The 23309-nt window shown below is 46.3% G+C and overlaps 1 protein-coding gene across 3 annotated transcripts in view; it reads left to right on the forward strand.

The window, feature by feature from the left end:
- LOC144147008 (tRNA pseudouridine synthase-like 1) overlaps positions 1-22981 on the forward strand; it is a 42710-nt gene extending 19729 nt beyond the window's left edge. Inside the window, exons 3-7 of one of the 3 annotated variants that reach the window (XM_077679012.1) lie at positions 2529-2725; positions 4544-4717; positions 8234-8468; positions 10781-10958; positions 22801-22980. In XM_077679012.1, the coding sequence (XP_077535138.1) occupies positions 2529-2725; positions 4544-4717; positions 8234-8468; positions 10781-10958; positions 22801-22955 (939 nt within the window). In that variant the 3' untranslated portion in view covers positions 22956-22980. Of the gene's footprint in view, positions 1-2528; positions 2726-4543; positions 4718-8233; positions 8469-10780; positions 10959-22800 lie in introns of all 3 variants that reach the window. The other 2 variants (XM_077679011.1, XM_077679010.1) reach the window with 2 other exon arrangements.
- The last annotated feature ends 328 nt before the right edge of the window (positions 22982-23309 follow it).

Raw genomic sequence — 23309 nt, forward strand, 5'->3', positions numbered from 1 at the left:
CGGAATCCCGGGTCATTCATTTAATAATTTGAAGGTAACAATAATTGAATCCAATTTCAACAGCAACCACGCACGCGAAGTTCGCGAATCATATCTCATATTTAAGTTCAAAACCGCATCCTCTGGGCTGAACGAAGGCGTGGGCGCGTCGACATGTTTGCCACAATAATTACTCGCCTTTCTTCCGTTCGCTTCTTGCGTGACCAATCCTCTTTTTAGGCATACCAGCGCCGGCTTCATCCCTCCAGGTTCACTCAATTAGCCTCTTAGCGCCGGCTTAGCCACATAGCGCCGGCTTCACGTGTCACATTCCTAAGACGAAAAGCGAAGGCGTGCTGACGCGCGTTCCCCACTTCCTTATCTCGTTCTGCCGCCTTTACTCCTTTCTCTTCCCCGCCCCCGCTTCTTCTGTTAATTCCTATGAGGAGAGGCGCCAATTTACCTCCTTCCTAGACGTCCCTTTGCATTTTTCTTTTCTCTTTGTTGTACCACTTGCCAATAAATACTTCTAAACAGGGCGCATTGTAGTGCACCTTTTCTCCCAAAAAAGAGGGAGGGCAGTGCATTCCCTCTCATGTGTATGTCTTGCGTTTTTTCTTGTTTTGCTGGATGATGACGTATGATTTCTCTTAAAGAGGGCGCACTGTAGCGCAACTTCCTCCTCTCTCTACACGAACCTATAAAAGCGTTCTGCAGTGTACTGTAAATGTTACTCCGATGAAGACTGGACCACCAGTCGAAACGTTAGTAAACATGTTTGTTTTTGTTTTTTGAGACTTGCGTCGGACTCTACTTTTTGATATTTTTTCTGAACCATTGGAAACTTCTTTTGTTCGACTATATATATATATATATATACTTAGCTTCAAATATAAGGCGGGGTATCATGAACTTTGAGACTACGGGTTTTGGAAAAAAACCTCGCCTTATATTCGAAAAATACAGTACGTTTACTGATGAAGATTCGAAAAAATAATTTGACGCCGATTTTACCGCGCAATTGTGAGAAAGACATGACACCCCGTACCTGGCAGAAGACATTTTGTTTGGCCCATGCAACTGCGGTAGCGAAAATCCCTTGTGCTTCATGAACTTGCTAATCTGGCTGGCACTGGCATTCAAACTAAAGTGGGGGACATTGCAAGGCGATTTCAGTTTTGAACCCAATTGTAATGCGCTCGCAAATTTTAAGGCTACTTTTTGCAAAGCAAAAGGGTGCGCGTTAGAATCGTGCAAATACGGTAGTTGCCACAGCAGAAAAGCGTGTGTTATGCGAGATTGCAGTTGGAGAGTAGCTCTATACTTGCCGTGTTGGCTCAGTGGCCGAGGTGTTGTGCTGCTGAGCCCAGGGGCGCCAGTTTGATCCCGGTTGCGGTGGCTGCTTATTATCAGGTGGAAGTGGAAATTTCACGTGCGTTGAGATTTTTGACCCCAAGGGGGTCAAAATTAATATGGAGACCTCCACTACAGCATGCTTCATAGCCCAGGTATTGTCGCTTGGGGGCATTAACCCTTTGAGGGTCGCATTTTTTTGCCAAATGCGACTCCCCAGCAGGGTCGATTTTTTTTTTTTATTGCTGATTTAAATTCTTGGGATGAATCTATTTCGAGAAAAAATTATCGTAATTTTTTTAGGGTGACCATAAAGTGACGAAAAAATCATTTGTGTTGTTACATACACGTGGTTTATTCATGAGTAACGCAAGAAAAATTCTAAATAAGAACGAGAGAGTAACAAGCCGGCACCTTTTGAGTGTATCGAAATCAGATAGACATCAGTTTCGCGGGCACAAAAAGTGGGAAGTGCCCGGAGGGCGATACCGAAACCAGCTGCTGGGTGCGGGCGCGCGGCCGGATGCGCGAGCGATAGACGGCGCACCACTCCTATTAAATAAAAAAAAAGGAGAAAAGAGCCTCATTAGTTTCACAGGATCCCTTGATCTGTGGCAGGCGCAAGAAGCGAGAGGCACCCAGGGGACGATACCTAGCGCGCTGCCTCGTTACCAGATGCGCAAGCAATAGCCGGCACGCCGCTGAAGTAAATCATAAAAATAAAAACAAGAGCCATCGGCGCAAGAAAATAATTTGTCGTATTTCCGCAGTGTGTCAGCACATGCCAAGCAAGAGAAGTTGGCGAAAAAGGCGCGCTTTTTAAACATACAAGCGATGACGTACATATACGTTATTGACCATTTTGAAGGTGTTCGCAGTGGACGTATATGTATGTCCGTGACCCTGAAAGCGTCAAATCTCAGAAAATCTGAGTTGCTCTACTACATTATCTTCACAGAGCTGGGTCTGAGCTAACTGTTGAAATGGAAGGGTGGGGAAGATTCAGCAGCATCTGCTTTGTGCATGAAACTCAGAAAAATTGCTGCATTTTCATCTTTAGTGCCCATGGAGCAATAATGCGAATGTATTTATGCAGTAGTACTTGTAAAAGGGCAGGGTTCACATCACAGTTCAGAGCACACCCGAATGGGTGTGAGCTTCTTGCAAAGCACATGTCTTGATCGCTGATTGCCCAGGCAGCGCTGTGCCAGCTGCGGCCACTGAACAGTGAACCGACGTTGGTGCTCGCGAGTCGCACGGACACGGGTGTCCATGCGGTGGAGAGCGCAGCACACGTGGACTTGCGGCCGGCCAACCCGGTCCTCCAGTTCCAGCCGGAGCAACTCGCCACCAGCCTCAATACCATTCTCGGCCGACACAAGCACGACATCTTGTGAGCGAAGCCATCTTTTAGGATACCCCCTTCTTATCGGTCTTTTGGAAACTGGTAGGGGGGGGCAGGGGATGAAATTTCTGCACTGCCTTTAAGGTTACAAATAGAGGCACGCAAATGTGAAATTTTTGACAGCGAATGAAATACTGTGAATCAAATATCTTACAATATGAATAGGTAGATATGGGTTTGTGTTTGGGCGCTAGGGCAAACAATATGAATATCTGTGCTTTCGTGTGTATGGAGCAGGTGGAAGTAGTAATAAAAGAAAAACGCACTTTGGGTGGCCAGAAACACCTATGTGCTCAGTACAAGTGCTCAATGAAAAATTGGTACAAAATGGTGGCATTAAATTATAGGGACATGATGACAAAGCAAGGGAGAAAACATAAACTTGTGTTTTCATAAACGAATGCAAGTCCCCAACATGTTCTAAATGTAGGGAGTGACCTTCGACAAGCTGCAGTCTTTCCAATGGAGAGATGTGCTTACTAGGTGTGATAGTGGTGGCCCCTTTAACCAGATACCGTGTTGCTTGTAGCTAAAGGAAAGCTAACTATACTTTTTATTAGTGCCTGTAAACGAATAGCACTGGACAATGTATTTGACCAGTAGATATCCTTTATTGGTCTATTAGTCTGATACAACTGATAGCTGTTGGTCTATTAGATCGATAGAACCAATACCAATTGTTCAATTAGACCAACACATGTCACTCTATCAGACCAATAGATTTTGTATTGGTCCTATAGATAGTGAAACAGAACCAAAAGCCTGACCTATAGGACCAATACATTATTTCTATTTGAAGGTGAACATTTTGACATACTTCTGTCTGGTTGGGAAGTTACTGAGCTGAGATTTAATTATGCTCCAACCAATACATAGACAAAACCCGACGTTTCGAAGCCGCCTCGGCTTCTTTTTCAGGGGTGACTGGGGCCACGCTGCAGCTGCGTCTTATAGTCTTTCACTTTCACTGGCCTCGCACAAAGCCCTTCGCAGCGGCACGTAATCCGTGTGTGTACACCGGAGGGAGAGTGCCAAGCGAGCGATTCAGGTTCCCAGGGGTGCATTGGATAGGTCACGACTCAAGGAAAAGCCGCTTCCTCCAGTTCGTTTCCCTTTCGAGGATGACCGTTCCGGAGAAGTTAGTTTTGTGGTCGGCCACTTCACAGTGTTCGGCGAAATCTCTATTGGACCAACACAGATTTCTATTGGAATTTTCGCTGGGGTAGGCAGCAGGTGTTGCCTTTTAATTATACGAACATGGGCAAGTAGTGACAAAAATTCCCTTTGTCGGATTTTCAATTTTGCATAAAAGTTGGGCTTTACACATCTTAGCTAACATAACTCTTGGTCAGCATACGCAGTTTTGGGCAAAGGTTAGATGCATTAGTCTTTGTTGCACAGCTACTGCGTTGTGCAGGAAAGCCAACCCTGTTTTCTGCCCCGAAAGCAAACCTGTTCTGTGTGCATGCTTAGCGAACCCACCTTTTAATTGTCAGTACTATTCGTAATTTTTGAATATGTGGATAGTGGAATACAAAGCAGTAAAAGTGTGTTGTAAGTTGAATCGAACACGACTTGCTATTTTCTGTGTACTTCAAGTTTCAAATATTGGCAAATGTCTAGTTTTTCTGTGTCTCCGACATAATGAAACCGTGCTGAAATTTCTTTTTCACTGGACATATAACGTTTTATTGGTAGTTCTCGTGCCTGCATCTTAAGAGGCCCGCCCACAAGTGTTTCCACCATTGCCGTGCCTTATGTAATAACCACTAGCCCAACAAATTTGTCCGACGGTACGGTTCGCAGAATCCGAGATGTGCTCCAGGTACCAGAATGGTTCCATGCACGCCACCTAGCTCGGTGGCGCAGCTACCGGTACCGTCTTGCCGTACTGAAGCCGACCGCCTTCCGGGGGCAGCGCATCACCAGCCTGCGCCAGTGGTTACCACTCAGCGAGCTCAACCGCTGCCACATCGTACCGTACGTTACCGCTGCCTCACGCAGTACTCTACCACACTGTATGCAATGGGCCAGGTATCAAGGCTAAAGCCTCAAGTTGTCTAATCTGCAAAAAAAGCATCGTTGTTGTAGTTGTCTGGTCAAAAAAATGGCTACCGCTGTAGATAAAATGGGATTCGAACCTGGGTCTGCGCGATAACTGCCCCATGCTCTACCAACTGTGCTACCTCCATGTGTTGCCCACGTCGAACAAAGGTTGTCGTCATTTCTTTTTTTGTTGCATACACGTATTTGGGGGATTGGCCAGGAATCGGGAGCTGTGAGGGGCACTGTGCCCGCTTTGCAAAATTGACAAAACTCTTAAGTTGGAAGTGTAAATGTTGAGGAATAGTGTGTGTCGCGTGATGCATGAATGCGATGGCGCGTGATTAGAACTGTTCGCACCAGTCGCACAGAACCCTGAGTCTAGGGAAGCTGTGGTGTGTGCCAGTCTGCTTGCTGATGTCATTCGCGCCCTAAGACAAAGAAATGAAAGTGATGAAAGAGGTGCATGCACGCTGTAGCGGACAAGAAGCTGGTCGAAGTAACTCATGCCAAAAGACGTACCGTATTTATTCGAATCTAGGCCGGCCCGATTCTAAGCCGACCCCCGAAAGTCCGAAGGCGCGAAAAAAAAAAAAAAAAAAAAACTTACCTCGAATGTAGGCCGAACAAAAAGGCGAGGTCAGCGTTCACAAAAAGAAAACACGTTTATTGAACATGAAGATGCGGTGCTGGAACTCAATCAGTTTCTCTTCAAAATCACCGGGCAACTTCTGGGCGATTGAGGTTCGACGACGGAGGCTAAAGCCGAAGTGCTTCATGAATTTCTGTAGCCAGCCCCGACTGGCTTTGAAGTGTGCCCGCGATAAGCCTCGTTCCCTTAAAAGCTCCCTTGCTTTTGCCTGGAGCACTTCCGTCGTTACTGGAAGGGCAGCTGCTCGCTGCGTCTGAACGAAGTCAGCCAATGCCATCTCCATTTCATGGTGACGGCATTCTCGTGGCCCGGTGATTGCCAACCTCGTTGCGGCGCGCGCAAATATCCTCTCCCGTTGCGTCCTCCAACGACGGACATTTTTTTCATCCACGCCGAAGTCCCACCCGGCTTGAACGTTCGACGACAACTCCGCAGCTAAAACAACTTTTCTTTTAAAAGCGGCACTATAATGGCACCGCTTCTTTTTGCGCTGTCAAAACCAAACGCCACACCGCACTACGGTGGCTAGCCACCGTAACCGCACGCAGGCCACTATCCGCACAATTCAAAATGGCGGCCTATGGCCCTTAATGGCTACTGGCTCGTCTAGTAATGGCTAAAATATTTTCTTTTCTGGGTGGCGCTAGCTGTGCACCACTTCACTTGGAAATTGGCGCGTATTTCAAAATCCTCGAATCCAAGCCGACCCTGGAGTTTGATATATCAGTATTTAAAAAAAACTATCGGCTTAGATTCGAATAAATACGGTAAATGAAAGTAAAAAAAGAGGTGCAAGTACAGCGTAGCAGTAAACAAGTTGTTTTAGTGCAGAGCACTTTTGGGGGCTCGCCTTGTCATCGTAGCTCGCTTGCTGGACCCAAGTAGAGCCACATGGCATTCCTTCGTCGCTGTGTAACCAAGAGGCTTCGAAACCCAATCGGTTTATATAGTCGTAAGCGTTTGAAACTAGTGAACCGCTGGCATGTGTCATACATCTCCCCGTTGTTTAGTGCAAATAAAACTGCAGGTACATTTCAGGCAAACTACATGTAACTAACCGGCGGCACCCGTGTTCATTTAGTTGGGAATGCTCGTTGGGTTGGTTTTTACGATAGTAAGTGGCAGTGCAACGCCGGCACGTGCGGAAGGAAAAGCAAGCACAAAAAGAACACAACTCCTGCTGGCGCAGTTTCAGGCAGGGGGTGTGCGAGCACTGTGAAGGCGAGAAATTTGAAATGCATTCGGTGGTAGCAGTGAGCAGATAGCAGCGCCACAGCCCATTATGGCGAATCACTGCTCAGCACTTCCGGCAGCTTCCACATTGAGTGGAACGGCTTTAATTTTTTGAGTAATGCCAGGCTTTCACTTTTCAGAGCACGTAAGCTGACTTAAAGGGGCCATGAAGGCGAAACACGACTACGTTCAATTTGGCAGAAGTGGCCTTCAGTAACTTACTAGTCTCAATGCCAGCTGCAAAAGATGTTTTTTAACCTAAAAAAGGCAAAAGAATGTTGAAACGTTTTCAAATGTTGCGCTACGGCAATGTAATGTGGGCTATAGTGATGCAATATAGGCCAGCGCTAAAAACATAGTTACCACTATGTGAGCTGCACGCTAGCATTCAAGTGAAATGATCAAATGACAACTAGAGGCCCACTACCCCACTATGATCGCTGAGTCATGTTTCTTGGCGATGGCTTTGGTCAGCGACCAATTGCACGAACGGGATCTTGTGATGTCATAAGGGAAATTGCCAGAAAGTGGCTGGTGAGGGGGGGCACCAATGATTCGTCTGTTTTCTTTAATATCTCCATTACTTGTTTAAAGTTTGCGGTAAAGTTAGTATCACTGTTATCGGGACGAAGCAGTCCTTTCAATGAACCAAGCATGTTTTGTCTTCATGGTCATTTTAAAAGGGCCGTGCAGACAAATTACAAGTTTGTTTTATTTGAAAGATTTTGTGTTTGCTTTATAGTGCTCCCAGTGCTTGTCTGTCAGCAAACGATGCTTTATTCACTGAGGAATAACTCATCTTAAGTTAAAAATTTTGATTCTCCCACCAATACGCGTGTTTTCATGACGTCTGCAATGACATCACAAGAACCGGTCTTCAAGCTGGTGGAGCCTTGTTTACCGTTCGTCAACCTAGATGGCGCAACCATACCACATCGGGCTGTTTTCTGCATTTGCTTTGTTTTTGACTGCGTTTGTTCCTGGCTTGTTTTTGTTGAGGTAGAAAATAATCGTTTCGTGAAACGTGGTATTCGCTCGAGATGTGCAGTCACGTAAGACACCGTCGCTTAAGCCAATCATACGGTGTCGTCTGAGACAACCCCAAAGGGCTGCAGTACTGTGTAGTTAAAACAAGCGTGGTGCACGCAGTACCAGCAGCAGTACACACCAGTACTTCTATGTTTACGTGTACTGTCATAACTTCCACTGTTTACCCCACCATTCTTACTGCTGTAAAATGTTTATGCCTTAAATTTAAGTGCAAATAGCTTGTACGGCAAGCTGATAAGCCCTGGCAAATTTGTGTTTGCTTTTGCCGGCCTCAGCCAATCGCACGGCTGGCACAAATGACATCATAGGTTCTGTTGCGGGAAATGAGCTAGCGGGTCGCATGCCATTCCCTTTCTTCCCAATTATAGAGCTTATATGAGCGAAGTTTACAGTAAAAGTGGTGTCAGTATGATTCTAACGAGCCAATCTTTCGACTGAACCGAACTTGTGTTTTGTCTGCATGGTCCGTTTAAGTGCCCCGAGGAATTTTTCACGCGTGACATATGCGTTGTGCGCAGGCCACTGGACGTAGATCGCGCCCATGAGGCGATGGAGCTGCTCAGTGGCGAGCACGACTTCCGTTCCTTCAAGAACGTGGGAAGAACGCCCGAGGAGGACGAGCGCGAGACGGTGCGCAATGTGAGCGAGTTCCGGCTGAGGCCGGCCGCGCCCCTCGACTCCGACGACCCGCTGTACGAGAACCTCGACCTCTGGGAGTTCCACATCAGGGCAAGGTCCTTCCTCTATCGGCAGGTACGGGAGTCGTCTGTGGCCCAGCTGCACGTTGTCTGCTTGTGATAGCAAGATTTAGGTTAAAGGGGGGGCATGGCTCTTAAAACAGCTTCTTTTAATTTTTAAGTAAACTCTGTGAAATTTGTCAGTCTTGCTGCTTTTTTCCCACTGATTTCAAATATGCCACTATTTCTTGAGTCAGTCAATTAGTTACCAAGGTAATCAGAGATAATCAGCCGTTTTTGGAGGAACAGTAGACAAAACAGCGCTAGTCATAATACCGTAATCTTTATATTTTCTGATACTATGATCCCTGGTGAGTGCAATAAGAGAATTGGTTTGTTGATGCACCACTTGGAACTAATTTTAGGCTTATTGAACTTTGGTGACATCAGAGGCAAGGAACCATTTTGAATGCCCAATTCAAAACCAAGTTGTGCTGTAAAATTAGCTCCAAGTGATGCATCAACAAACCGATTCTCTTATTGCACTCACCAGGGATCATAGTATTGGAAAATATAAAGATTACGGTGTTATGACTAACGCTGTTTTGTCTACTGTTCCTCCAAAAATGACTAATTATCTATGATTATCTTCGTAACTAATTGACTTACTCAAAAAATATTTGCATAGTTGAAATCAGTGTTTGGAAAACAGCAGGAGGACTGGCAAGTTTCACAGAGTTTACTTAAAAATGAAAGGAAGCTGTCTCAAGAGCAGTGACCCCTCTTTAGTGCCAAGCACAACTTCAGTAAAATGAGATTTACAGGACAGAAGCACCCTAACAACTATGCCTTATTTCACATTAACAGCAATTTATAATAAAATGCTCTGAAAATGTGCCATGCGAAGTTGTGCTTGGCGCTTAGACCTCGATCTCGCGATGATATACCAACTAGCCCGTATTGACGCAATAATTCCCGTGTTTGCTTATCACTCACCAAGTCTCGGTGTGATGAGTTTTTGAGATGTCCAGTGTATATTTCCGTGTTGTCTTCTTTTGTGTGCTGTTGTTTCACGCTGTTTACAAGATTCCCGAGTTGGTTCTTGCTTTAAGTGCATGGCGGCGCGTTGAAGAAAAACGCTTTACTGCTGCTGCCATTATTACTTCCGTTATTGCCTAGCCATATGAGTGCAAATGCCAACCAACTCTTTAGTGCATTGCTCATTTTGAATTCCTTATGTGATTTATGCGGATGCATTGTCACAAGTGGTGTGTTGATATTCAAGCTACAAAATGCAGCACTCTCTGTTCCCCAACCAATCAGAGAAGAGGCCTTCGTCCGTGTCACCTGGCAATCAAAGTGTATGCCCAGAGGTGTGCGTCATCGGTTGTGTAGGCTGCTTGGGAGTATATAGGAATTTGTTTACACTAGCCGACCGTTTTTTCGGACTCCAAAAATTCGGTCGTGCTGGACATTCCGGACTTTCTGGAGGGACTGCCAGTTGTTCCTTAGAAGTAATGTGCACGAAAAACGTATATTTCGGACAAAATGAAGCCAGAAGTTCGATTTTCCGTACAAAATTTCCCGGTACAAAGCCACAGTGCGACTCAAGTATGATGCCATTGTGAATCCTAAGCCACCTGGGTAGCTTTGGAATGGATAGGGATTAGCTTGACTCCCACTGGGGTGAGAATATTTTGATCTTGAAGGCCATAATTTTGCATGTCTGCGGCGGAAGTTGCCTCGAAAGCCGGAAACGGGTTGGAAAGACATTTCCAAAGCAATTTTGTTTACGAAGAAAACTTGACACTTGCAGAGATGCAGGCAGATGTTCTCACACGAAGAAAGAATTTAGGGCAAGGAACCATTCCGGAGTTCTTCAATCCTATTTAAATGAAATAAAGTTCATTCTTCCGATCCGTGGGTTTTTCGGACGGCTCTTTTATTCGCACTATTTTTTCTTCCCCTCCAGCTCTAAAAAATCGGTCGACTGTTGTATTTCAGTTTGTGTCAGACAAAAATGTTTGTGGTGCATGATTTCAGGATGAAGTCCCAAAGTTGATGACTGAAGGGGCACCTGCAATCAGAAACAGAGGTTTCGGAAAGAAATGGATCGTTTATTTGAATATTACGAGTACACCATAAGCAAGAAAAATTGTCACTTAACGAAACAAAACTCAAGGTAGTATAAGCAAGAGAAATTACAGCATATATACAAGCACATAATAAGGAACAACCGTATAGCTTAGCAAAATGCAAAATAATGAAACAAAAGTGCGATAGCAAAACTCAAATGAATACGGCTGACACAAATGTGATTCCAATAAGAATGCAAGCAACAGAAAGCAAGTGCTGAGCTGGGAAAAGAAACAGTTGATGTCTTCACAGGTCCGTCGCATGGTGAGCACGGTGCTTCATGTGGCGCTGTCCCAGCCTGGAGATCCGGATCCTTTGGAGTTGGTCCGACATCTGCTCGAGAATCCCAGCAAGGAAAGCTGGCCGGGAGGGCTGCGTGTCGCACCCGCCTGCGGGCTGTACCTGACGCGGGTGCACTATGATGCCGCCCGTGAGTACATTCGTCCCCGAGCACATTGAGGTGTCGATGGCTTGATTGGTCGTAGCATGTGCGGACCAACGTGTTGCACCGCAGTGCAGTGTACTGTTCCGTAATCGTTGCTTGTCTGCATACCTTCCTCACTGCCTTTGTAGAAACCTGCGTGTACATTAACGAAACGCAGATGTGTACTCGTTTATACCCACTCGAGGCTAAACGTTAATGAAAAAAGTGGGATGTAAAAGGTGCAAGAATGAGGAATGCAGCGTGTGTGCGTAAAAAAATACTAGTGGCTGGCCAGTGGGGAGTAACAGAATATAACTTAAAGGAGTACTGACACGAAATTTATCGCTTTCAGTTTTTATGCTGTAAAGAATACCTATTGGCCCAGTAATTACGAAAATCGAACCGAAAGCCGTCAGCCGCCAACACAGAATTAATTATAGCACGTTTATTGCAACCAAATTAAAATTTGGTCGCCGCGCGGGAAAATGGCCGTTCGAAGGCCAGCCTGCAAGCGGGCCAGCCTTGCGTCTTGGTCTCACCCGTGACGTCAGGGACGTTTTTCTTTCCTGCATGCGTTCGCCGCATCGTCTGCTACGATTGCACATGGTCCGCGACTCGCCCGCGCAGTCGACGTGTCGCCTGAATCGTCAGACTCGGATGAGTCACTGCCACCCGACAGACAGAACAACTTTATTTGGCCAGGCGATTAGGCCGGCGATGTCTTCGCCGTCGTCCGTTTTTTAATATCACTGCGGCTTGAACCGGCGCAGACCGTAATAGCAACAGCTTGTCGCCACTCTTCTAATCAATCTGATCGCGAAAAAGAAGCTCCACATGCGAGAAAGTAGATGTTAGTGTGTTGAAAATTGTGCTAGGAGTTGTTATCAGCGCTGAATTTAAAAGTGGCGTTCAGATATTTGCCGCGATGGTAAGCCTACGCTGATCGGCAGCGGAGGTTCGGCGCTCCGACCCAGCACTGCCGGCACCACGGTGCGGCGAGCGGCCAAAAGATGGCGCCACCTGCGCGCTAGAATCAAAACAGGCTGCGGCAGATGTCTTGGTCGCCGATCGCTGGAACGGAAATTATTGCCAAAATAAAGCTTCATATGCGAAAAAGGGGATGATAGTGTGGTGAAAAGTTGTGTAAGGGATGGACATTTGCAGTTGTACAGATACCAGCGATCAAATAGTCGCCACGATACTAAGTTCCCAACACCCAAGGTGACCCGTGCAACCCCGAGCCCGCTGGCTTGGGCGACAGTTCTTGCGGCCGCCGGCGCGCACGAACTCAGTCCACGTTTAGCGCTGCATGTCGTCGCGTGGAAAATAATGCATCTTGGCGTCGTCGTTGATTTGCTCGGACAGGCTTCCACGAGCAGTACTTCGCATACCGCGAGCTTGCCATAGCACAACTTGGGCGAGCTCGGCGATGCGCACCGCCGCATCGCCGCGGTGCCCGTCAACATCGCGCAGTTTTCGGCATCATGCGCCGGCAACGAACTGAAGAGCAAAGACGTCGAACACGCAACGTTTACAAGCATTGCTCACACAGCTACGCCCACGTCTCCTGCCCAAACCAATACCACCGACAACAGCAGCGCAGGATATCGTTTCCGGTTATGAAAACGACTATATGACATCACCCTGAACCGGCCAGACACGCAGGCCAATGTTTCGTCACGCCGAAAGCAATTGCGCTAGTGCTGCCGATTTGTGGAAGCTCGCGGCCTGGACAATCAAAATCGATTTTAGATGTGATTCCGGCCTCGGATCGCTGCAAAAATTTCTGTGAGGCATCTGTACAAACTTTGGAAGGCAATTATATTATTTTTTAGGTATCAAAATTTGGTGTCAGTACTCCTGTAAGGGAGAACAGTGGTCTTAAAACAACTTCTTTTTAATTTTCAAGTAAACTCTGTGAAACTTGTCGGCCTTGCTGCTTTTTCCCCACTGATTTCAAACGTACCACTATTTTTTCAGTCGGTGAATTAGTTCCCAAGATAATTAGAGATAATTAGCCATTTTGGGGGGAACAATTAACAAAACAGTGTTGGTCATAAAACTGTAATTCTTGTATTTTCCAATACTGCGAACCCTGGTGAATGTGATAATCGAAGTGGTTTTTTGATGCATCACTTGGAACTAATTTAGCAGCTCATTGAACTTTGGTGGCACCAGTGGCAAGGAGCCATGTCGAGCACCTCTTTCAAACACAGAAGTTTAATGAGCCATAAAATTAGTTCCGAGCGATGCATAAAAAAACTGCTGTGATTAAGTGTACAAATTACATAAGAAAAGCCAGCGTGTAGTGACTGCAAGCAGCAATCTAACATGGTGACACTGCTGGCACACGAGGGGAATAAAAAAAGAGATTACGGTCGAAACGCCAAGATTGCAGAACATGTAATAGCAGTTTGGAATGTGGTGGCGTCAGTGATATCAGCAACAGCGATGGGTAGGTGGTGTCACTTGCATGCAGGCTGTGGAATCAGTGAGTCGAGGGTTATCTGTGATGAAGGTACCGTATTTGCACCATTCTAACGCACACCCTTTTTTTGCCAAAATTAGTCTTTAGATTTTTGTGTGCGTTACAATCGGGCTCAAAGCCGAAATCGGCTTCAAAGAGGCCAGCAACGTGGACGCAGACTCTCCCAAAATCCAATTTTTCATCTGTGGGGCAGAATCAACGGGAAGCATTTCTATCGAATTTTTTCTCATGAACTTACCTGCGCGTTACAAATGGGGACGCGTTGTAATCGTGCAAATACGGTAATGCTGGCACTAAAATGATTGGAGGGATAAATTAAGTAAAGCAATTTCTGTGGTCACAATTTTGTGTATCGTGGAATTATTAGGTTTCAGATTGATAATATCTACTCGTGTATTGGTTGCAATGTCCCAATTGATAATATGTACTCAAGTATTGGTTGTAATGATGTTTGCAAAGGCTGAGACTCGGGCAAGTTGGTGGTTTACGTTTACAAAGTCAGGAGAACAGCGCAAATGATGCGTTGTGGGAGTTGCAGGGAAGGTTTCAGTTTACGTAACATAGGTTTAGTTTGCATTATTTGTTACAAATTTGACATGGGCGATTTAGAAAAAATTGTTAACAATATAAATGCAATACACTTCATAATGCAACATGATTGATTGATTATGGGGTTTTAACGTTTAACTAGGCGATGCTACACAGGCAATGAGGTGCGCCGTAGTGGAGTGTTCCGGATTAATTTTTACCGCCTGGGGATCTTTAATGCGGGCGGAAATCTCGAACGCACGGGCATTTTTGCTTTTCGCATCCACCAGAAAAGCGGCAGTCGCGGCCAGGAATCGAACCCGCATCCTTGGGTTCAGCAAATGCAACGTGATCCAGGTAGCTTTTGTTGAGTTGGTAGACTTGACAGGTCATGTGAAGCGTGAGGTTATATTGCGTCTGATGGGGTTATATTTAGTAATGTTTACTTTCATAAACCGTTGTTCGTTGCACGCCACGCTGACATATGGTGGTCCAGTTCAGTTTGAAAAATAAGATGACTTGAATTGGTAAAACGTTTTGAGTAAATTACATGATATCAAGCAAAATGTTTAATGGATGAGGGAATGGCATCGGCTTAGTCACTAATGTGTATAAATGAAAATAAGAAATAGCAAGGGACCAAGAACTGATCTTTGCGGAATGCTGGATGTTTGAGTGTTGTAAGCGGGGGTCATTAGCTCTTATACCCATTGACACACATTTTTAAGTATGCATTTCTCTCAGGAAGTTTCTTTGAATATGAAGTAAATATTTCAGTGTTCAATATTAAAGTTTTGTTTTTTTGCTATTTGAAAGCAATATTTAGTTTGAATCGATTCAGTCTGAAATTGCACTTCTTGTGTACCTCTTGTATTAGCACTAGCACACGGAGCTCCTTTTTTGGGTGGAGCCCTGTAGCGATGAGCTCAGGTTTCCATGCCGGTACGCCTATGTTGATGCACAAGCATGATTGGCCACAAAAGAGCAACAGAGAGTGAAAAAGGTAGACGCGAAGACCTGCAACTAGAAGAGTTCTACAGTTGAACCTCGATATAACGAACCTCGATTTAACGAAATTCGCGATACAGTCGAATCCCGCTACAACGAAATTGACGGGACGTGCGAAAAATTTCGTTGAAGCGAAAATTCGTTGAGGCGAAATCTGCCGCAACACACCACGGAAAGGCCAGAAAAATAGCCCCGTATGCTTCCGCATCATTGGAAGCATAATACAATGTTTAGAAAAAGGAGTGACGCGCAATAACGTCATGTTTATTCGGATAACAAAGATACCAATGGTTATCTGTTCTTTCACTGCACGCGAAGAACGCGTTGCGGAGTGGGGTGAAGAAATGCAGGCGCAAAACGTATTGCTGTACAACAAGGCGTGTTCACCGAGCTGATTACTTGCAGATAGCTGCTAGGCCGTCGGAAGACCCCCTCTCACTTGTAGCAGGAGCAGTGCCGTTATCTTATCATCTGACACGGCGCGCTTGCATTTAACACAACTGCGCGCTCATGACTAAGATAGGATGACTTGGCTTCAAGACCAAACACGCAAACATGATTTTTGCTCTTGGCTATGAAGAATGGTAGACGGAAAACGGCAAGGACAGCTGCTCACAAAGCATACATGACGGCGCCGCGCCAGCAGCGGAGCACATTTGTGCGATTTCAACTGGATACGGATTGGCTGTAGCTCCGGCTTGGTGAACCGGGCCTGCGCCTCATGTAAAGACGGCCAGCCACATCGTTATCACCATCAAACAATGGCGTCCGCCTATGAGTTTTTTTTTTTTTTTTGTGGCGGTGTGGCCGCACCGCGCATGTTTTCGGTGAAACTAAGCGTCCTGAATGTATAAAAAGTTACATAAAGCTGGCGCTATGCTTATTTTATTGTAAAATAATTGTTCAAACCCAGCCCAAATCATTGAAAATTTCGTTGAAGTGAAAGCAAGCCTGACAAATTGTTCGTTGTGGCGAGGACTTTGTTGCATGGACTTCTATGGCTGGCTGACGGGGAATTGGAAATATTTCGTTGAAGCGGAAATTTCGTTGAAGCGGCGTTCGTTGTAGCGAGGTTCGACTGTATAACGAATTTTTTCAAGTTTTCTATCAAAATTTTGCTAAATGCATGTATTTTTATCTCGATTTTATGAAGTAAGAAATTATTTCGTGCGGCACTTCTGATTTAACAAAGTTACAGCAAGAAAGGGAGAACGAAATTCCGGTCGAGGCACGTTTTATTTTGCCTCTCAGAGCCTACATTGAAAACATTCAGTACTCGCATTGACTCTTACAAGGTAAAAAATTACCCCACCTTCCCGCGAGGGGAACCCTGTGTAGATGCGACGCATCTTGGGGGTTCACTTGGTGTTTCCGTTGGGTTGATTCTCTAATTGCGTGAAACGTGTGAGGAACGCGTATGATGTATTCTTTATTTAACACGCGGCGTACCGTTAACGATGACGGCCTTGTGGTCGCTGAAGTGTACGGGTAGTGGATGGTGAAGTAACGGGACCACCGTGCAATTTGCAGCGAAGATCAAGTCTGTGCACGTGCCCGAAATCGGAACGCCGGTGCTGGAACGACCGTGGCTATGACGCAACGTGGCGCGGCTATGACGCAACATAATCCAACACAATCCACTTTAATCCAAGCCAAGCCAAGCCAACCCAATCGAATCCAATCCAATGCCCCTCGCGAGAGAGTGTTCGCTATCGGAGAGGAGAGGGGGTGAGCGGCGGAGAGCGCAGCTCGCGCGGCGAGGAGAATGGGGGAGCGCTGTGGACGGACAACAACAACGCCGTATGGAGGGACAAGGCGAGTGAATGAGATGCAGTCGCATCTAATAAAAGAAGCGGTGAAATCTGCGGTTGACAACAATTAAAAGCGATGAAAGAAGCTGCTCAAACCGCTAGCGGTCATAGACGGTTGAATAGTGTGGCCACCATTTTGACGTCTCCATCGTTGCCTATGCCAGCTCCCTTTATGCTTAGACTGCCGAAGCCTACTTCAAGCTTCTTTTCTATGCGTCCTTCCTCATGGTGCTGCTGCTCTATGTTGTGCTCACTGATAACCACATTAATATTTTGTTCGTGCATCATTAGGTAAGTCTTGTAAGCAGCATGAGCACTCCAAGGGAAAGAAAAGTGTTCCGAACAAGAGCCTGAGGAAGTGTCACTGAAACCGACGGTAGACCGACGGCCACCGAAGTGATGAATGTCATCGACGTTCTGTGGAGGCACGAAGGCGCACGCGAATGTTTAAGAGCAAGCCTTGTTAGCACTGTCAGCATACGAGGTCAAGAAACGCCAAGCACTGCTTACAGACTTCTTCACTACGGCTTAAACATCGAGTGCTGGTGGCAATAAATTGCAGTCTTTGAACGTGGTCATCTTCGTTTCACCCATGTTCATTAGACAGCTGCGATGTAGAGAAATCAGTTTCTTTAGGGCTCAGTGGGCATAAAAGTAATTGCTTAGTCGAATTTGGCCGGAAGATATTTAATGTAAGCTTTCCACTATAGCGGAGCACGTAAGCGCTGCTACACACAGTCGGTCTGGGTGTACTCCGCTCTACTCGCAATCATGGCTATCTCTAGTGTCGTGGTTGCACATGCGCCCATACTGCGGAGTTTTTGTACATGAAAAAATGTATTTCGGAAGTTTCATAGCACCCTTCCGGTGTTGGCTCGCCGCACCCCTCAACGCCGTGCCTAAGCCTACCACTGAACGGACGAAAAGAGGTGTAACTTCGAACCAGCACCTCGCCGGGGTGAAGTTCATGGGGCATGGACGCGGGTTCAATTGACTTACAGCGGCGTTTAGTGTTGACCGAAATGAAAAGAAATAAAAAGTGGAAACCTAGTCTGCTATCACATTTAATGAGGTGTTGTGGAAAAAGCACCGGTTTTACGACGACACATGAACTACCGTCGGCTATCCGAATTCCATTGCCTAAATGTTGACACTCTTAATTCACACAATTTTTGCGGCCAGTTTTAGTACAGATTTTGCTTTAAGTGGAGAGGTAACTACATAGCAGTTGTTTCTGTGCGATGGGCAAGTTTTTGAAACCTCAATAACTGAACTGTAAAATCGATACCTCTATTTTACGAAATTCTCGATTTAACGAAATTTCCGCCCCCAAGTACGACTTCGTTATATCGAGGTTTAACTGTAGTTTGCCACGGGCGTAAGCAGTTCTTTTCTCCCTTGTGTAGTAAAAGCACCCCTTCAGTCCCATGAATGGCTGTGCTGTAGCTTTCCAACTTCACTCGCTCTCGTGGATGATGATCGCGCATGCAACCTACAGCCATCTCTCAGAATTAAAATCACCACTCCAGCGCACCGTCGTGGGACAGTCGATCGAAACGACGCTCATTGGCCAGCTGGTCTAGCCCTACTCTTTTCCTGCAAGCCATTCCTACTCGGTTACAGCGATGCCAGTTGCTTGTTCCTTTGCTTGTCTAGTGCTTTATAGTTGGTGATTGGCTGAAATGTCTGCCACAAGGCCGATTTTAAGTTCAAGGCTGTGGAGTACGCAGTAGAACATAGGAACCAAGCTGCCGGTAGGAACTGTGAAATTGACAAGTTCGCGTGTGTTACTGGCGGAAGCAGCGCGACAAGCTGCGCGCTACGAATTGGGAGCGGTGTGTCTACAGGGGACCAAAGACCCGAAAGTTTTGAGATGTGAAGGAAGACGTCTTGAAATATGTCCGGGACCTGCGAAAGGCAGGCTGTGTCATTTTGCATGAAATGATCGGGACGCATGCGCAAGCGTGCGCTAGGAAGCACACCGTCGCCTCAACCGTTATCTAAGCGAGTAATGGGTGGACAAGGTGCTTCATTCTACGCAATGGACTGTGCTTGAGGAGGCGTGCGTAGCTTTGTCAATGACTGCCTCCTTGCTAGGAAGAAAAGGCAGTGGACTTTCTCAAGTTTGGGATATGCCGGCTGCAGGGGCAAGAGTTCATCATGTCACAAATTGGGAACGCCAACCAGATGCCCATCAACTTTGATATGCCCATGAGCAGGACGGTCGAACAAAGAGGAGCATGCTGTGTTCATGTCAAAATGAGAGGTGCCAAAAGGCATCGCTTTGAGAAAAGATGAGCGATTTGAGAATTATAAATGCTCGCACTGAGCACAATGTGCGTTGGTGACGTGATATATGAGTAGATTAAACCGAAAACGTGGTTATCCCACCTCGCTAAGCGCATGCACGTTACAGAACAGTGGCGGGCATTCCGTTACCAGCCCCTTCGCTGCAACTCATTTCACGCGATGCAAATCCGATTTGATTGCTACAAATGAAGCAGTAACATAACAAAATAAACGTTTACAACTGTGGTGCACGATCGGCATCTCAGCCCTAGTCGCCAAAGAGTGACGGCGCGCAGCCAACAGCATAAAAATTGAAGCAGCGTTCTGGCTTTGCTTTTGTTCAGTTTTTCTGCCAGGTGCCATCTGTAGACAGACGATTTCATAATTTTCCCACCAACTGATTTCAGCAAACTTGGTATGCTCGTGTTGAGCGAAAAGCGAGCTACATTCTAGAACCTTTCTCTTTTTCATATGCTCAATAGATAAAACTGTCACTTGTAGTAAAACTTCAACTGCGATTTTCTCAGCTTTCCTTTTTTTGCATATGTGCCTAGCCTTACAGGGATTTTGAGGTAGTTTTTTTTCAAGGGATTTCTACAAGTATTATACCGTTGAATTCGGGATAAAATGAACTTCATGCTGATGCTATTTTAATTGGCTCGTTTTGCCCCAAATAAATGTTATGAGTAATAATATGAGCTTCTTAATTTTTCTGAAAACTGTGCTTGGCATAATTGGACTCATTTTATCCAATCAACCAGCTTTACAGGAATATAAATAGCATCAGCATGCATGGCAGGTCTTAAGCTACACATCCATACCATTTATTTAAAAAAAATTGAATAGAAATTACGCCCACCTCCCCTCTGGGAACCCTGGTGTGATGCGACGCTGAGGGGGGTTCAAGCGCAAGCGGAGAGCAACCGTCGACCGAAAGGCTGCCGGAGAGCAGCACACCGGTTATATGCGCAGCGCGCCCGAAGGAGAGGAGACCACGGAAGAGAGAGTACTGCACATGCGCCGGCGCCAGTGCGTCTGCCGCGGCTATGACGCAACACAATCCAACACAATTTACTTTAATCCAAATCCAAGCCAAGCCAATTCATTCGAATCCAATCCAATGCCCCTCGTGAGAGAGGGGCATCGGAGAGGAGAGGGGGTGAGCGGCGGAGAGCGCAGCTGGCGCGGCGAGGAGAATGGGGGAGGGGCGGACGACAACAACGCCGACGACGCTGTATGGACAAGGCGAGTGAATGAGATGCAGTCGCATCTAAAAGTTCCTTAAAGGCCCGTAAGAAATTACTTAATTAGGCTCCAGTGTTTTCTTTATAACTCAAAAAATAATTATACCACTTGAAAACTAATTACATATTTGAAATGAGGAAGACAAAACACATATGCACAGTGATTTTCATTATGACAGACCAATTAATAAAAAAGTTCATTTCAAGACCCACGTCTCCCCTTAAGCGTAAAGAAATCTGCCGAAGGCAAAATTTTCAGTTGGAATACATATACAGTGTGGACCGTTTATAATGTAACCGCTAATAGTGCGGGACCGGATATAATGCAGGTTTTTGTGACCACCGGTGTGCCTCCCATAGAACTCAATGCGTAAGCATACCGCTTAAAATGCAGTCGGCCGAGGCACAATACCGTTTATAGTGCGGTTTTTCGGTGGGTCTGGTGATCGATCGGTGCAGCTGGGGCATCATTTTTCGGAAAGAAAAGAAAAACAAAAGATAAAATCGGCCATCTGACACAGTGCACACCCCTTGCTCTCCCCTAACTTCGACACACAAAAAAATAGGCACCTTTTACTTCGCGCATACGTGATAACCACAACTGACCTTGCTTGCCACACCTCGGAAGATAGCGACCCCCCCTCCCCATTTGCTCGCGGTATCCGCATGGCTTGTCGTCGCACACGATTCGTGCACATCGGCATTGCACGTGCTTTTTTTTTTTCGCGCACATGTCGGCAATACCGCGCTCGCAGCGCTTCTTCGCGTGGCAGTGGGAGGAGCCTGCAACTTTCACCAATCACGCGCACCTAATGGCGGGACAATTGAAGCGCTCCGAGCAGCCGGTTGGCCGCGCCAGAGATGGTTAGGCTTACCACCGCGGTATTTTTCGATGGGTGCTTCCGTAAGCAACGTGGATGGCATTTTATATTCTACTTTTCATCCAGATTATGAGCTCTTTTCTTGCACGAGCATCTTCTCTCATTTCAATGAGCGGTTTGAAGCGGTTGATAGAGCTGCCTGCACCACTTCGCGACCAGTGCCGACGCCCTGTTGCCGCCTCTTACTGCGCCGCACACATCATGCCAGTTGTATTCACGCTGGCGTGGCCATGCCGGCGGCGTCCACTGCACGTTTTTGCGAGAAGAAATCGCTTCATGCAGTTCACGCTTTAGAACGTTGTGCAGATAAGCCACCGCCCTTTCCCTTTCCAAACATCTGCAGATAGCCAGCAGCGCGAAGCCGGAGATTTCCACCGCTACTACGTTGCGCTGATAAGCAGCCGCCTGCGGCACTGTGAACACCGTGGAACAAAAAAATGAAATAAAGACTGTGCCTTTGTTTTTAAGTGCTGTGCATTTGAGTGATGAGAAATATATGATGATTTAAGGGGTAGTTTGCGATGTGGTTGGTTTCGCGCATGTTTTGGTTATAGTGTGGTACCACTTATAGTGCGAATTTTTGCGGCTCCCGCGACATACGTTGTAAGCGGTCTACATTGTACAAGCACAAGAAAATGGCTCGATGTGGGGCGACCTGGTGCCGTGCTTCTTCGGTCTCGTCGTGCTGGATAATTTTCATGGCCATCTAGGAGAGAACGTATGCCGGGAGCTAGGGGAGCTGTGCACCGAGATCACCATCAATCCGGGTGGACTCACTTCGGTGTTGCAGCCCCTTGACGTGTGCTTGAATGAGCCGTTCAAAGACAGTGTGTGCTGCTTGTAGACAGACTAAATGGCCCAGGGAGAGTTCGCCTTGACGCCAACCGGCAAGATTAAGAGGCTGTTCATTGAACTCATGCGCTCCTGGTTCTTGGATGCGTGGTACTTGCTGCCAGCTGATTTGAGCTCCAAGAAGACCGGAATCTCAAATGCACTCGACTGCACCAACGACGACCACTTGTGTGAGCATGATTTAAAAGTGGCCAATGACCTCGACCATGGGTCTAGCGAGTCGTATGAAGCGGGAAGCATGGAGAAACAAAGAGGAGTGTAGGACAATAACAACGCTGTCTCTTTGCAAATAGAGTACATGCATATTTACTGCAAAAGGTTGGTTATTTAGTGCGTTTGTTTTTTGGTTTGCAGTCTTCTTTAATCATTCCAAAAATGTTTTTCAAAAATTACCCCAGATAATAAATGCACCTTCAAACTTTGTTTCAGTCTTACGGAAAAAAAAGCGCGTTCATTATGTAAGTAAATACGGTATTTATGGTTCTCTAGAGGCCGAAGCTTTGCATGAATCGAAAATGTCCCATGATGTGTTCAGGTGGTTTTTTTTTTTTCATGCATTTCGGGTACACACTTTTAATAACTGTTGCTCATTTGAGAAGGGCTTCTGCGAAGACAGGTTGCGGGGCTGCTACTTGCGAGATGCTTTGTTCGCTGCTTTCTGTCAGATAACAAGGCTCCTCGCAAACACATGCGTATGCGTGTGCACACTACTTCGCTGATTCTGTGTGTTTGTTTCTTCCTTGGCAGACTTGGACGTGACCGCGGAGATGCCAGAGGAGGTTGCCGAAATGTATCGGGCGAGGGATGAGAAGAGGTTGCAAGAACTCGACAGCAGTGACGACGATGACGACGAAGACGAAGCAGCCGCGTCTCAAGGAGCTGCTGCTAGCGCGTGTACATAGATGGTGTGTATGCTGGTCGTGGTATTGCACAATAAACCGTGCCTGCGTGTCTAGTAGCACCTCTGGCTAGGCAATATTTGTTAAATCTTCTCCGTCTCGTGCATTCCATTGCCCTGAGTCCTTTGCGGGAATGTCAGTGTCCCTGTACTGAGCACTTTGGTTTTGGCTTGTCCTGAAAGTGTTTCAGCCATGATGCCCTAAAAGCAAGAGGATACGCTCAACGTAGGCTTCCAGTTCTGAGGCTCCTGTTTTTAGAAACGCCGGGCGGTGTGCGTCTTTATCGTAATTTTTAAAAATCGGTGTCTTTTTATTATTTTGTTTGATACTAAGAAGCCAGCTTTATCGGAAGCATCT

The sequence above is a fragment of the Haemaphysalis longicornis genome, unplaced genomic scaffold (assembly GCF_048455015.1).
Source record: "Haemaphysalis longicornis isolate Haplotype H1 unplaced genomic scaffold, Haemaphysalis longicornis Haplotype H1 scaffold_7, whole genome shotgun sequence".
In the NCBI taxonomy this organism is placed as follows: Eukaryota; Metazoa; Arthropoda; class Arachnida; order Ixodida; family Ixodidae; genus Haemaphysalis; species Haemaphysalis longicornis.